The 17137-nt window shown below is 43.7% G+C and overlaps 1 protein-coding gene across 1 annotated transcript in view; it reads left to right on the forward strand.

Moving 5' to 3' along the window:
• Positions 1–16750, forward strand: part of LOC140198701 (guanylate cyclase soluble subunit beta-2-like) — a 54973-nt gene extending 38223 nt beyond the window's left edge. The window contains exons 14-17 of the mRNA XM_072259718.1: positions 2660–2814; positions 3565–3761; positions 4376–4471; positions 16259–16750. Coding sequence (XP_072115819.1) covers positions 2660–2814; positions 3565–3761; positions 4376–4471; positions 16259–16410 — 600 coding nt within the window. The 3' untranslated portion in view covers positions 16411–16750. The remainder of the gene's footprint in view (positions 1–2659; positions 2815–3564; positions 3762–4375; positions 4472–16258) is intronic.
• The last annotated feature ends 387 nt before the right edge of the window (positions 16751–17137 follow it).

The raw sequence follows: 17137 nt of genomic DNA on the forward strand, positions 1-17137 counted from the left end.
TCATCACAAGTTTTGCATTTCTTTAGATTAGTAAAAGACTTTACTCGTCCCATTAGCTCTTTAATTCGCTTACACATTTGATCAAACCAACCATGCGGTCTTATCTGTAAATCACTAACAGCCATTCCAGGTTTTTCTTTTCCATTGGGCATTATCTGGTTTTCAATAAGCTTAACAGTGTCGGTATATTTTAGCCAGACTTCTTTGTTTATTTTATCAAACTGAGATGTTTTATTCAGCTAAGAACTCTCAGTAGATTTCACAATTTTGGGCATTATTTTGTTTCAATCTTAATTTGTACATTCTTTTGCTACTTTGACCATGATCTCAAAATATCAATAGATTACAACCAAATAGATTGTCCAGCTACCAAAATAGATTGCCTGGCAACCGAATAGATTACAACTGAATAGATTGCAACCATTGGGTCATCTTGCGACTGATGGGTTGCCCTGTAACCAAATTAATGGATTGCAACTGACAGATAGTGCAATTGATATCTTTACTATGTACCAATAGTTTGCCAGGCATCCAAAATAATTTGTCCTGCAATTGAAATGAATTGCAACCAATATTTTTTATATCTGTTTTTTTTTACAAAATAGTATTGTAGTAGTCCTCAATCCTAATTTCCAGCCAATGATATTGAAGCCAGAACTAAGTTTTCTGTCAGATAAATTGGAACAGAAGACGTTCTTACCCCTTTTGTTTAGGCACTGACAAATTTCTACTTTGTCTGTGATTATTCCAAGTCCTTAAACTTTGCAATATCCTGCCGACTATGCCAATTGTTGGATTCTGATGTTTTAATCCATAGTTCTTTCAGAAGATAAGAAAGAGGCCAATAACTTCTTGTTGCATGATAGTTTTGTTAAGTGCTAATAGAACAAGGCAAGTGTTGAAAATGGACAGTGATGGATGTCTACTAGTTGAAGAGAGGGAATAGATTTTTTAAATTGCTAACTGTACAGACCTCGGATGTAGTTGTGGTTCTCAGCTGTAGCAGAGTGAAGCGGGAATATTTGATGGTTTCCAGTGGAGCTGCTGGCACGAGTCACCTCCTGGGTAAATTCCTGGGGTCAGAGAGGATATACCCCAGGTTACTATGGGAAGTGAGTGAAGAGATTGTCACACCTCTGGCAATGATCTTTGCATCCTCAATGGCCACAGGAGTAGTACTATTAGATTGGAGGATGACAAATATTAATCCTGGGAATTATAGACCAGCGAGTCTTACATCAGTGATGAGCAAACTATTGCAGACAGAATTTGTGAGCATTTAGATAAGCATAGTCAGCATGGCTTTGTGAGGGGCAGGTCATGCCTCATGAGCCTGGCTGAATTCTTTGAGGACGTGACGAAGCACATTGATGAAGGTAGAACAGTGGATATGGTGTGCATGGATTTCAGTAAGGCATTGGTCAAGGTTTCCCTTGGTAGGCTCATTAAGAAAGTCAGGAGGCATGGGATCCAGGGAAAATTGGCTGCGTGGATTCAGAATTGGCTTGCCCATAGAAGGCAGAGGGTGGTAGTAGGTGGACCCTATTCTGCTTGCAAGTTGGTGAGCAGTAGCATTTTACAGGGATCTGTTCTGGGACCTTGTGGTCCTGATAAATGACTTGGAAGAGGACACAGAAGGGTGAGTTAGAAAGTCTGCAGATGACATGAAGGTTGGTGGTGTTGTGGGTAGTGTAGAAAGTTGTCATAGGTTACAATGGGACATCGATAGAATGCAGAGCTGGGCTAAGAGATGGAAGATGGAGTTCAATTCAGAAAAGTGTGAAGGGATACACTTTGGAAGGTCAAACTTGAATGTAGAGCACAGGATTAACGGCAGAACTCTTAACAGTGTTGGAGGAACAGGGGGATCTTGGGGTCCATGGCAAATATTATTCCCTTGATCAAGAAAGATAATCGTGGGAATTATAGACCAGGATTTAATTTTAACTTTAGAAAGTCCATCCATTCATATGGTAAAATGATAAAGATTTGGCCCAGAGCTTGCACAAGGCTAACTTGACCTCTGATCACAAACTTCACTGGGATACTGGAGGAATCCCCAGGGAAACAACCAAGTTGGCAATTCTAGGTGCTGTAAGACTGGAATTTCAGGAGGAGTTTGGAGCTCTCCAATCATCTGTGGCAATTCTAACAGGAGTACAGGACCACATGCATGACCCTGTCTGATGCCCATAACTCAGGACATAAAAATGATCATTTTTCACCTGAGACTGACATTTGAGAACCAATGGCCTCACAGCTAACTGGTGTAACATCATATGGTATTACAGCATAGAAACAGGCCCTTCAGCCCTATTCGTCCATGCAGACCAATATGCCTATCTAAGCTAGTGCCATTTGCCTGAATTTGGCCTGTACCCTCTAAACCTTTGCTATCTATGTACCTGCCTAAGTGTTTTTGAATGTTGTAATTGTACTTGCGTCAAACACTTTTTCTGGTAGCATGAAGAAGTTGTCCCTCAGGTCCCTTTTAAATCTTTCCCTTCTCACCTTAAACTAATGGCCTCTAGTTTTTGATTTACTTTTCTTCTGGGGAAAAAGACAGCATGCATTTATGTTATCAATACCCTTCATGGTTTTACATGCCTCTGTAAGGTCACGTTTCACTTTAAATTCTTTCTTTCTTTTCTAAAATCAGATCCGGGTTGGCATTCATTCTGGACCCGTCCTGACTGGAGTGGTAGGACAGAAGATGCCGAGGTATTGTTTATTTGGTGACACAGTTAACACTGCCTCAAGGATGGAGAGCCATGGATTGCCAGGGAAAATCCATCTCAGTGCATCAGCGAATAGGTAGTGGAATCCAGCAACTCTGCTCCTGCTTCAACTCACCTACAAGACCACCTAGGCTCCCAACTCCCAACTTCAACTCATCTAAAACATTGCTGCCTGCACATTGGCCTGGTGCTCACTCATTCACATTGACTCCCAGATCAACACAGCCTCAAGTTTCAATTTTCTCAAATCCTTTCGTGGGCTTATCCTCCTCATCACATTCATCTTCTCCGGTTCTGCTGTCTTCTACTTTCAGGATTGGGATTGAGAGATCTTAGGGTACTGTGAGTAAGGGCTACAGAGAAACGTGCAGGAAGATGGAGTTGAGGTAGAAGGTTGGCCATGATCTTATTGAACACCAGAGCTAAAGTCCCACTCTTGCTTCTATTTCCCATGCTCATTTGTACTTCTGCAATCACAGTCCTCTTCCAATTCTTGCCAGCTGTGCATCTTTGATCTTAAGTTTTCTACCACATAATACCCCTTACAGAATTATTTAAAGAGAAACAAGTTGTTCCTCATTTTCTGGCTACTGCATTTTCCTCTGCACTGTTGAAATAGTTTATCTGGTCATGTTATTGGTGGTTATGGAATGGTAATGTCTGCACGTTAGATGTGGCAGTTCTCATGAATGACTACACTACTTTGGAACATCCAAAAGTCATGAGGAGCACCGTAAAATCACAAGTCCATTATTCCTGGTAAAATATGTACATAAGGGTCATCTAACAACACAAGTTGTTTTAACAGCACTGTACTCTCTTACAGAGCACTGCAGAAGAAAGGTTTTGAAATAGAGGAAAGGGGGGCGATTACAGTGAAAGGTAAAGGAAAGATGATCACCTACTTCCTTGTCCAGAACCTGGGTGCCACGGAGGAAGAAATTATGGGACAGCCATTGACAGCCAATGGAGAGAATTTGAACGAAACTGCTGAGAGCAGCAAGGAGAAATCAACCCATAACGGTGAGTTTAACTGGAGGCGTAACGGTGCTGACATACTTCTGAAAATTGTACACAGAGGCAATAGAGCTCCAACATATTTTTCTCCAACACATTATGGATTCTTCAGCAGCAGGAGTTGAATAAATAATCAGACTTGTACTGGCCTTGAATACCATGAGCCTTAGCAAAATGCAAAGCTTCCATCGTCCTGAAACTTCGTATCTGACACTTAGTCCATAGATCATCTCAAAGATACTACGGTGAGATAATACTTAAGCAACATGTACTGCATCCATATGGAATTAATCCACCTGCCTTTCTTTCTCTATTTAAGGCCTCTTCATTAACATTGTAAAAACGGCATTTTATAAAATGCATTTTTCCTAATACCTCAGAATAGAATTACAGGCATTGATATTGCTCAAAAATCACTGATTAATTGGAAACCGTGATGAATGTAGATCACAGTTTAGAAGGTGGCTCACCACCACCTTCCCAAAGACAATTAGAGATGGACAGTAAATGCTGGCCTCGCCAGAATCCCGAAATGAATAGACAAAGATCTCTTTTTACAGCAGTGAACATCATAATCAGTAATTAATGGTTTCAACCCTACCCTGTTCTTCAAATTGCAGATCAATATAATAATGACGATGAAGATTGCAAAACCATTGTTGCTATGAAATATGCTGACAATGAGGATGAACCTGCAAGTGGCTGCACACTTTCTGGTAATTTGCACATACGTTATACACATACAATACAGTGTATACAGCTATATTCCCTACAGCGAGGGTGCCTAAGACTTTTGCACAGTACTGTATTTTTCAATGTGGAGTGGAGAGTGAATTTGTAAATCTGGTGGGAGCAAAGGATGTTGGAAATAGCAAGAATGGAGCGCTGCGGAAGGGGTGTGGGACAGTTGGCAGAGGAGTGCCAGAGGCAGGGCATGGCATGGGTGCAGACACACCCAGCCCTGGGATACCAGGCAAGGTAATCTGATACCAAACAGTTGGTTTACTGATCATTATAGAATGTCTCTCTGGTTTTACCCACTCCTCCCATCTCCCTTCTCCTTTTCCCAACCATGATTCCCCTTTCCCTGCCCTCTTTCCACTCTCAGTAGACACCCATATCAGAACCACATTTACCATTACTCACATGTCATGAAATTTGTTTGCTTTTTTTGCAGTAGCAGTACAGTGTGTTATGTACCCCGTAACTGGGTTGCCAAACCAGCAGAAATGGATCACTTAGTTGGAGTCTGGTTAACAGAAACTAATAAAGTTTTATTAAAGAAATAAGCAACACAGTACTCTAATCGTAAGGATATAAATGCAACAGGTTAGCAATGATAAAACACACATGTACACAGAGCTAAGGTAATAGGAATCAATCAAGCTCTATCGCAGTCTAGGGGTAAAATGATCAGTCTCAAGTGATGCAGAGTTCAGTTCAGCTTAGTACAGTTCGCAGTAATCATTGTTGTGCCGTTGGAGAGAGAGAGAGAGAGAGATAATATGCAAATCTGATTCAGACAGACCTTTGATGTTCTTCGCAGTTAGCTTTCGGGAGAACCCTTTTAATGTCTTCTGTGGTCACCGACTGTGACCCCTCCATTCCAGATACGACCGTTCTTCTGCGGTGAACCCGGCACCCAGGCAAGGGCGGACACACACACCAGGTTCCCGCCGATCGTACCTTTGTGCGTCTATGGTCGGTTCCCGCGACCAGATCTGCAAAACTCCCAACTTGTGGGGGCGCACCGCTCTTCCAGGGTCTCGTTATCTCGTGATCTCGTGGTGTGTCGTGCCTTAGCGAACCTGTTCTTTTTATCCCCTTGCTGGGGTATCGCCTGTCCATCAAACTTCAAACAGTTCAGGTTCAAACAACCGGTCTGTCAGTACTCTGAAATGTGTTTCTTTCTCGTTAATCTCTCTCCTCTCTTATTAGCATTTTGAATGTTTCTCCATTGTCTCCCTTATCTCTCTCATCAGCACCAATCTTCTGATAACTTGGTTTGTCGTCACACCCCTATCCTTCAAAGGATTTTTACCAGGGGTAAAAATTATGAGCATGAATACATTATTAGGTACACACTAATATACAGGGTCATCAGCTATAAGGCTAATACAGAGAACCTTAAGTTTTCAACACCTTGACAGACAGTCAGCAATCACACTTTCCGTTCCTTTTATATGTGTTATTTTAATATCCTCTAAGACCAGGTTCCAATTTAGCAACCTTTTGTTTTTATCCTTCATAGTGGCCAAAAACACTAATGGGCTGTGATCAGTGTAAATTATTAGTGGTTTCTGTCCCGGACAAATATAACAAAGGTCGTCCCACACAAACTTCGCATTCTTTGGCAAGAGCTTAGTAAGAGGGAGGGTAATATCCACAAAGTTTTTGCAAAACTTCTGATAGTACCCCACCATCCCCAAGAACCTCCTCAGGGCTCTCTTGTCTGTCAGGGTGGGGACTTCAGAGATAGCCCGCACCTTAGCCTGCATCGGTGCCAGCTGCCCCTGTCCTACCACAAATCCTAGATAAGTGACCTTCCCGTGGCCGAATTCACTTTTTGCGAGGTTCACTGTCAGGCTGGCTTCAGACAGCCGTTTAAACAGTTCCTCTACCGCGGCAATGTGCTCCTCCCACGTGTCACTCCAGACCACTAAATCGTCAATATACGCTTCTGCGTTCTTTAGCCCTTTTGTTACTGAATTAATCATCCTATAGGGGTGTTGCTTACTAGGCTGACCTGATGTGACAACAACACCATGTCCCGGCTCTTTGCATCGCCTCGGGACATCCGGACATACGTGTGCGTGCCGGTTAATTATCTTTCTCAGCGGCTCGCTCTGTTCGGGGGTTAAGTGAGAGAACTCATCAGCAAAGTTGGCCAAAACAATAGAGTTCTCCCATCTGGTCAGCACCATACTTACCTTTTCAAAATGGGTTTTCCCCTTATCAGGTGGCACCCTAGCCTCATTAATTTTCGTGATAACACCAACTAGGTCCGCTTGCCTATCGTGGTAAGCTGTTAGCATATCAATAGCCTGTAACTGTGTTAGCTCATGTCTACAATAGTCAGTAGCATCCTTCCTCCTGTGTGGCCAGTAAAACTCTTTCATGATTCTATCGACTGTTTTCCTCACCCCAAAATGTCCACCGAGGGGTATCTTGTGGGCCAGGTTAAGAATCTCATCCCCATAAATTTTCGGCACCGCCCCCCCATTCCTCATCTGCGGGCATGGTACTTGGTTTCCATTTCCTCCTTAGTACTCCCTCCTTCACATAATAGCCCACTGGCTCCCTTTTTAATTCTGCTTCAGAGAGAGCTGTCTCCGTCAAAACCATCAGCTCCTCGTCTCGCTTCTGTGCCTGTATAAATTCCTTCCTTGCTAATGATAAGTCTACCTCAACTTGCGTTTCACTACGCCCCTTCTCACTTTCTAACCCCTTCTGGTACAAGGCTGGTAAAAACGTCTCAGCTAAATCTACATTCGCTTCGGCAGCCTTTCTGGACATGCACCAAGTCACTGCACAAACGGGATAAACCTGTGAGTCCATGGACGGGGCCTTAATGCTGGCAGGCTGGCTTGTCAGTTTTACTGTTGAGAACACATTTCCGCCAGCAAGGTCATTACTGAGTAAGACCTCCACGTCTTCCATCGGTAATTCGGGCCTCACCCCCATCGTGACCGGTCCGGAGACCAAGTTGCTTTTTAGGTGTATCTGGTGCAAAGGTACTGCTTCAGTTCCTTTCCCAATGCCCTTTTATCACCCTGACCTCCCCAGTCTGGGTCTCTGAACTAAAGTCTAACACATTCTTTAAGATCAATGACTGACAAGCTCCAGTGCCTCTCCAGATCCATACTGGAACTGGGTTTGACCCCTCCTTCACTGACACCAATCTGGCAGAGATAAACTTCTCGCGCCCTTCCTGAACTTTATCAGACCTCTTCTCCCCTAGCGGTTTGTTTGCCAGCTCAATACAGCCAGTCGGAACCGTCGTTTTTCCTTTCCCCATCTCCTTCTTTGGGGCAAAGCACCTGGACGCAAAGTGACCAGCTTTCCCACAATTATAGCATATGACCCCAGGAGACTTCCTACCAAACTGCTCCCGGTCTTCCTTATCCTTCTCACTAGTCCCCGGCTTACTTTCTGGCTTTTCCGGCGGACTCTGTTCGCCTTCTTGACTACCCTTCCGGTAGCTTTTACTCGGGGTAAACTTCGCTTTGTGTGTCAACGCATATTCATCTGATAACTTAGCAGTTGCGGCTAAGGTTTCTGCCTCTTTCTCATCTAGACAGGGCCTCATACCTTCAGGGACACAACCTTTAAACTGCTCAATCAGTATTAGCTGTAGCAGTCTGTCATAATCCCCATTGACCCTTTTTGAGGCGCACCAACGCTCACAATACATCTGCATCTCACGGGCAAACTCTGAATACATGAGGCCCCACTGCTTCCTCGCATTCCGGAACCTCTGCCGGTATGCCTCCGGGACCAACTCATAAATCCTGAGTATCGCGTCTTTCACATCATACCTCTGGGCATCTTCTGCGGACAATGCCAAGTAAGCTTGTTGAACTTTTCCTTTAGGTACGCTCTAAAGCAAAACAGCTCACTTATCCCTCGGCCAGTCCTGACTTGCAGTGACTTTTTCAAAATGGAGAAAGTAACGATCAACTTCGGCCTCCTCAAATGGGGGATCCAGCCTAACCTCCTGGGTTGCCCTGAACCCTCCACCTTGGTTCGGCATGGGCCCCTGCGCTAGCCTCATACTTAACTTCTCCAGCTCAAATTCGCTTTCCCTCTGCTTCTCTCTCTCTTCTCGTTCTAACTGCCTGTCCCTCTCTTCTCATTCCAGCTGTTTTACATAACTTGTGCTCGAGTCTCAATTTTTCCATCTGCAGCTGTACTGTTTCTCCACCAGGTTTGCCCATAGATACCACCTCCAGCTCCCCTTGGGGAAACACACCTTTAGATACATAATGTTCTATGATAGCTCTGTGCATCTCCACTCTCCTCATTGTCGACTTCCCCATAAACAGATTCAACCGTTTGGCAACAGTCGCCAACTCTGATTTCCTGGCATCCTCTAATGCCTCCAAGGTTGGCGCCTTTAGAAATTCCTCAATCTCCATTTCTACTGTTTTCCCTTTCTTTCTTTCGGGAATTTTAACCCAATCAATTTACCCAGTCCCAAATTTGGCGTTCAAAATCGCAGACGAGATCCCCACTTATGTTACGTATCCCATAACTGGGTTGCCAAACCAGCAGAAATGGACCACTTAGTTGGAGTCTGGTTAACAGAAACTAATAAAGTTTTATTAAAGAAATAAGCAACACAGTACTCTAATCGTAAGGATATAAATGCAACAAGTTAGCAATGATAAAACACACATGTACACAGAACTAGGAATTAATCAAGCTCTATCGCAGTCTAGGGGTAAAATGATCAGTCTCAAGTGACGCAGAGTTCAGTTCAGCTTAGTACAGTTCGTAGTAATTGTTGTTGTGCCGTTGGAGAGAGAGAGAGAGATAATATGCAAATCTGATTCAGACAGACCTTTGATGTTCTTCACGGTTAGTTTTCGGGCGAACCCTTTTAATGTCTTCTGTGGTCACCGACTGTGACCCCTCCGTTCCAGATACGACCGTTCTTCCGCGGTGAACCCGGCACCCAGGCAAGGGCGGACACACACACCAGGTTCCCGCCGATCGTACCTTTTCACCCTGTGCGTCTATGGTCGGTTCCCGTGACCAGATATCCAAACTCCCACCAACTTGTGGGGGCGCACCGCTCTTCCAGAGTCTCAATATCTCGTGATCTCGTGGTGTGTCGTGCCTTAGCGAACCTGTTCTTTTTATCCCCCTGCTGGGGTATCGCCTGTCCATCAAACTTCAAACAGTTCAGGTTCAAAGCAACCGGTCTGTCAATACTCTGAAATATGTTTCTTTCTCGTTAATCTCTCTCTTCTCTCTTATTAGCATTTTGAATGTTTCTCCATTGTCTCCCTTATCTCTCTCATCAGCACCAATCTTCTGATAACTTGGTTTGTCGTCACAAGTGCAATGCGTAAAACTACAATGCTGTGCAAAAGACTTAGGCTCTCTAGCTATATATATCTCTCTAAGACTTCTACACAGTACTGTAGTTCGCAATTAAGCCATTCACCCAGATTACAAAGCACTTATTCACAAAGTAAGTAAGATTGTAATTATTAAAATTATCCAAACTATTAAAAGGTCAAAATGACATAGGTCCCAAGAGACATTGTGATCTCTATTTGTGAGATATTAAAATTGGCAGACACAAAAATTGACGAGAAAGGAATGGACCAGCTTTGGGAGGAGGCCTTTATATCTGGAGAACTGTAACAGGGAAGGAAAGTTGTTCATCATAAAGCTAAACAAGACCTCACATGGCATATTGTAACCAATTCTGAGCATTGCAAGGGTGCAGAGAAGGATTAGCAGAATATAGCACTGTGGTGATTCAGGTTGAATCCTGGTCTTTGGTTTGTGTGAAGTTTGCTGGTTTCCTCCAACATCTTAAAGCACATGAAGTGGTAGGTCAACTGGCCATTGTAAATTGCCCCAAGTGTGCAGTTCACTGGTGAAGTCCAGTGGAATAGAGAAGGACATGGGGAGAATAAAATGTATGCGTCATGATTGTTGCAGACTCAGTCCATCTGGCAGGAGGCTATTGAGAGCAGATCCTGCCCAATTCAGCACCGCACAGCAGGATGGGGCTGTATGAAATCAGAGTCAAAAGCTCAGGTTGCTGGTTGGAGCAGAGACGTGAGGTTTGGCTAATTTTGGCCAGTAAACAATTATATTCAAAGAGAATGAAGGAAGACTGAATGACCTTGGGCAGAGGAAGGCAGGATCTAACATGGGTTTAGAGAGCAGATAACAGTTGCCTTGATGAAGTGAAGTTTACAAGGGATGAATGCTCAGTCTCCCTACAGGCTTGAGAAGCTGGGAGAGGGTCCAGAGTAACAAAAACTCATCTGCCATAACCAAACCCAAAAACTCAGGGATTTTCCAGGGTGTAACTCTTTTGTGGTATGAAAGACTGAGCTTCCAGCACATTACAATGGAACTTCAGAGCACAGTGGTACAGCTGGTGAAGTGGTTCTACACAGCTTCAAAGACACCGGTTCAATCCTGGTTCTGGGATGCTGCCTGTATGGACTTTGCACGTTCTCCTTGCGACTGTTTGGGTTTCCTCCAGGAGCTCCAGTTTCCTCCCACATTCCAAAACCGCGAGGGTTGCTAAGTAATTGTTTACCATAAGTTGTCTCCTGTGCGTAGGTGAGCAGTAGAACTTGCAGTGAGTTGATGAGAAAGTGGAGACTAAAACAGGATTTGTGTAACAGGGTGAGGTGTATGGGGTGTCCAGGGAGGGGTAGCACCTCTGGAAAAGGGGCTTGTCGTGTCAATTTTGGGGCAGCTCACTCACCTTTTGGCCCCACTGGACAGTCAGCTCTTGCCTGCGGCTCCAAGTAGCTGTTTGCATGCGACAGCGGCCACATTGTAGCACACCAGTTCAACAGGTGGACTAAACCTGGTGAGGGTGGCTGGTGTGCCTCGAAACCCAATGAGATAGGGACATGCCTAACCTAGCATGTAAAGTCAAGTCCGGTGGACTGGGCAGTTGTGTAACATTTTGTAGAGAGTGAAGGGCATGACAAGGCATTAGTCATGGTCATCTGCTGCAACCAAGGAAGACCCCCAGTTTGCAATGACTACTTGTATTATTAGACCTGGACTTCCAAGTTTTAGAGAGTGGAACTGCCCCAGTGCAGTGGCTTTTCCACTTTAAAAATTCTCCCGCACAGGTTTCCTGTCATTGTTGGATATGTACAACCATTAGTGTAACAGGATGCTTGATGGTCGCTATGCACTATGTGGGCTGAAAGGTCTTTCTTTCTCATGTTACTTGACTCCACATATTCTCTCCCCTATTTTCAAAACTATTGTGGACACACTTAGATGAAGTTTAGTATCCTCTTTAATACTTGCAGTAGCTAAAGCCAATAAAACAAATATACAGTAGATGTCAAATCCCAGTCTCCAAAATGAATAGTGTCATGACGTTGTGCAGAACAGAAGCAGGCACCTTTGCCCTCTAACTACACAGCTACCATCAAATACATCAATTTATTGTCAAAGGATATAAGAATTATACAACTTTGAGATTTGCTTGCTCACAGGTAGCCACAAAGCAAGAAACCCGAAAGAACCCAAATTAAAGAGAAAAAAAATAAAAGGCCAACATTCGATGCACAAGAAAGGGGAAAAAAAACAAATCATGCAAACATCAAGTTCCTTTTTCCATTTTATTCTCTCCACATCAGGGGCATATTACAGTGGCCAATTAACCCACTAACCTGCACAGCCTTGGGATGTAGGAGGAAGTCAGATCACCTTGAAGAAATCCACGCAGTTACTGGGAGAACATGCAACACATTTCACACACACACCAGTGATCAAGATTGCTGGAGCTGTGGGGCAGCATTTCCACTAGCCGCCCTTTGTTAGGTGTTTGCTTATTTTAAACTTCCATACAGGCTGTGGGTGAGATATGGAAGTTTTTGATATTTCACAAGTGACAAAAGGCCATGGATTTAAAAAAAACAATTGTTTTGAATTAATTTTCATTTGGACGGGAATCATTTTTAAAGTATTCGGTTTAGAATGCCAGTATCTCAGAATCAGGTTAAAGTCACTGGAATATGTCGTGAAATTTGTTGTTTTGAGGCAGCAGCACATTGCAATGCATAATAAAAAGACTATAAGTTACAATAAGAAATAAAGTAAAGGCATCCGTTAGTCTTGCGAGACCATGGATCTGCACCTGGAAAGTCTTCACTCTCTAGGGCGCAGGCCTGGGCAAGGTTGTATGGATGACCAGCAGTTGCCCATGCTGCAAGTCTCCCCTCTCCACGACACCAATGTTGTCCAAGGAAAGGGCATTGGGACCCATACGGCTTGGCACCAATGTCGCCGCAGAGCAATGTGTGATTAAGTGCCTTGCTCAAGGACACAACATGTTGCCTCGGCTGGGGCTCGAACTCACAACCTTCAGGTCGCTAGTCGAATGCCTTAACCACTTGGCCATGTGCCCAAACCAGTAAGAAATATATTTCAAAAATTAAACTAAATAAGTGCAAAAAATGTTGAGGTAGTGTACATGGGTTCATTGTCCATTCAGAAATGTAATGGCAGTGGGAAGAAGCTGTTCCTAAAGCATTTAGTGTGTGTCTTCAGGCTCCTGTGCCTCCTCGATGGTAGCAATGAGAAGAGGGCATGTCCTGGGCGATGGGTGCTCTTAATGATGGACGTTGTCGAGAAATGCAGTGGAGGCTTGATCCAAAAGCAGAGCAGCAGAGACGACTCAGCAGATGACAATAACCTTAATAACAAACTGCAAAATAACTACCCGTGAGGAGTTAGCAGTTAGTGTAACGCCATTACAGCTTGGGGCATCGGAGTTGTTTGGAGCTCAATTTAAGGGGTCTCTATATGTCTTCCCCATAGAATATGTGTGTTTTCTCCATGATCTCTGGTTTCCTCCCACAGTCCAAAGAGATATCTAGTAGATTAATTGGATATTGTAATTTGTCCCATTATTATATTAGGATCAATGAGTTATCAGGGTTGCTGGGCAGTGTGGCTCAAAGTGTCGGAAAGGCACAAAAAACAAACACAGCAGGCAGCGAGGTAACTGAAGGCTAGGAGCAACTTGTTAAGGCTGACTGTTTCAATGAGGGAACAAGGACTATGGATGAGAGCTAAAGTTAAATTGGCTGCAGAAGATGAATGAGAAACGAGGGGCAGGTGACACCTATTAACTGGGTGGAAACTAACAGGACCCACCCTCCTAAAGCCAGCCACTGACTGCCCAGGACAATCTGGATGGGTCCAGTGGAACTCCTCGATAAATGATGGATCCAAGATGTAACCAGATGGTAACCTAGACCTCTCCTCCAGTCTGTACTCTTCCCAGCTGACCAGGTACTGCATAACCCTTCCATGGTGATGTGAGTCCATCAACCGGTGAACCGTGTACACTGGACCACCTTCCACCATCCTAGGTTCTGGAGGTACAGGCTCAGGTGGGTTGGGTCGTGGCTGAAGTCAGAGCTCACCCAGTCAAGAGAGAGAAGAGGAAGGCAATCTTGGCTCACTCCGTAGGATACAGACTGCTGGAGTTCAAAGTGTAAGATGTACTGTGACAGAGTCACGGTATCATACTGGGGATCCGTCGAAACGTTTAGGCACCAGAATCTGGGGCTCAGAAGGAGCAGGTTGACTGCCACGGGGTTGCTGAATCAAGATGAAGAGCTGGAAGGGAATGGCGAGCAGATGGTCAATGGTTTCCTGCTGCTTCTGGATCATGTGCTCATGTTGAAGAATGACTTTGTTCAGGCGAGCATAATCTTCTGGGGTCCATAGAGGGTTTGCTCATCCTGTCAAGGAATGTAGAGGAGGCAAACCCAAAAGTAGAGCAGTAGAGGCAGTTCAGCAGGAATGCTAACTTCAGTAACAGAATGCAAAAATAACGGGCCTCAAGGGGCCACAAAACAAGACAGAACAGAGAGAAAGAAGTATCCTTGAAGTATCCTCTGTGTAGCCTTGATAGATGCTGTCTTTTGAAGATGTCATTAATGCTGGGGAGGCTGGTGCCCATGATGGAGCTAGCTGAGTTCACAACTTTCTGATCCTGTGCAGTTGTCCCTCCATACCGGACAACCAGTTATTATGCTCTCCATGGTATATCTGTAGAAATTTTCGAGAGTCTTTGGTGTCATATCAAATCTCTTCAAACTCCTTATGAAATATAGCCACTGTCATGGCTTCTTTGCAATTACATCAATATGTTGGGCCCAGGATAGACCTTCAGAGATGTTGACACCCAGGAACTTGAAACTGCTGATCACTCGTTGAGGACTGGTGTGTATTCCCTTGATTTCCCCTTCCTGAAGTCCACAATTAATTCCCTGGTCTTACTGATGTTGAGTGCATGGTTGTTGTAGCAACTTCGCTGAACCAACTGATCTATCTCACTCCTGTATGCCTCCTTGTCACCATCTGAAATTCTGCCAACAATAGTTGTGTCATCAGCAAATTTATAGATGGCATTTGAGCTGTGCCTAGCCATGGTCGTGGGTATAGAGAGAGTAGAGCGGTGGGCTAAGCAGACATCCTTGAGAAGTGCAAGTGTTGATTGTCAGTGAGGAGTTGTGGTTTCCAATTTGCAATGACTGTGGATCCTTGACTTCCTCACCAGCAGACCAGTTGTAGAAGGTGGTACAGAGGCCCAGGTTTTGAAGCTTGCTGATTAGTACTGATGGTATGATGGTCTGGAACGTTGAGCTGTATTCAATAAACAGCAGCCTTCTGTAGACATTGCTATTGTCCAGGTGATCCAAGACTATGTGGAGACCCAGTGAGATAGCATCCACTGTAGACCTTTTGGTGTAATAGGCAAATTGCAGCAGGTTCAGGTCCTTGTTTAGGCAGGAGTTAATTCTGGCCATGACCAACCTCTCAAAGCACTTCATCACAGTAGATGTGAGTGCAACTGGGTGATAGTCATTGAGGCAGCTCACCCTGCTCTTCTTGGGCACTGGTATGATTGTCGCCCTTTTGAAGTTGGTGGGAATTTCTAACTGCAGCAGTGAGAGATTGAAGATGTCCTTGAACACTTCTGCTAGTTGTGCATGACTCTACCAGAAGGAGCAGTGTCTTCAGTTGCCTATAGTTGGAACACGAAATTCCTTCCCTAAATGACTCAATCTTCTTACCACCTTTAATATTTGCACTAAAATTCAGCTATTTAGCCATCTGTCTTAATGTATGTGGTAGGGTGTTAAATCTGTCTGATCTGACTCTTGTGAGGCTATTGTGGATTTTTACCTTAAAGGATCTAACAAATGCAAGTTATTATTGCTGTTTGAAACTGAATTAATAGTGTTCTGCTCCATTTCTAAATACAATTCCACTGCTCACTTGGCTAACTCAATCAAATAAAAAGCATTCATTTTCTTTATCTACTTCCTATAAATCAAGGGTTCCCAAACTTCTTTTATGCCATGGACCAATAGCATTAAGCAAAGGCTCTGTGGACCCAGGCTGGGAACCCCTGCTTAATTTATTCTAATTGATATTGTGCAGCTGATAATTAATTGTGATTTGTGCTTAAATACCCATGAAAACTATAAAATTATCTACCACAAACACAGTTGAGGCCAAATCAATAATATATTCAAGAAAGAGTAAGATTTGGCTTTAAAGGCCAAAGGTATCAAGGGATATGGGGGAGGGTGGGAGTTGTAGTTGGGCAGGATCATGAAAAACAGAGCAGGCTTAAAGCATCAGAATGGCCTACTCCAGCTGCTACTCCCTTTGAATAATTCAGCACATGTAACATGAGTATTTGACTTACAATTTGAGTTAAACATGATTGTGATCATATTTTTATCTTCATTATGAAGGTGGAGAGGTCAGCACATCCAAGTGTAACAAGAGCCCAGAGAATAGTGCAGAGTCTAGGGAAGAGGATGGAGCAAAGTCAGGACTGGACCTGAATAATGAGGAGCATCTCAATGTGGAAAATGGAAAGTCAGAGTTCTGTGTCATGTTGTAAACAGATTACAGCCTAAAGCCAACTGGGACACAACCTTAGTTTTGTTTTTATCATGGTTTGTGTTGAAAATATAAAAATTAGGTGGAGTATAACATTTTCTGGAGCATTGAAGCATAAGACAAAGTTTCACCCAGACATATTTCTATTGTTTTTCACCATGTAGGTATAAATGACTTACACATTTCTGTACTGTTTTAGCTGCAAGGCTTTTACTCACTCAAGTGTTCTGTGGAAAATCAGGAATAATAAACATATAAAGCAAATATAATAAATATATTATGCAATAGATTACACTGCAACAACCAATAAAATGCTGGAAGAACTCAGCAAGTCGGGTAGTATCTGTGGAGGGAAATTGGTGGACAGTTGACATTTTGGGTCTAGGACCGGTCATCCGAAAAAAAATTGCAGTTTGCATTCTGAATTTATTCTAACTTTGACAATGGTGTAGTTAGTTTCATGTTGTTCAGCAGCTGCACAATTAAGTGGCCAGCTAGAACTGGTTATTTCCTTCACAGGTGGTCCCTCAATTTAGAAAATGATTTACTTCTGGTTCTGGAGGTTGAGGTGACTGATGAAGCCAATGTGGGGACTGCTGAGGTGGTTTTGTACTAAGTGGGTCTGATCAAGTATAAATACAGACAGGTGACACAAGAGACTGCAGATGCCAGAAAACTAGAGCGACACAAAAGGCACAGGAGTACATCAGCAGGTCAGGAAGCATCTA

This window comes from Mobula birostris, chromosome 6, assembly GCF_030028105.1.
Source record: "Mobula birostris isolate sMobBir1 chromosome 6, sMobBir1.hap1, whole genome shotgun sequence".
NCBI classification, from domain to species: domain Eukaryota; kingdom Metazoa; phylum Chordata; class Chondrichthyes; order Myliobatiformes; family Myliobatidae; genus Mobula; species Mobula birostris.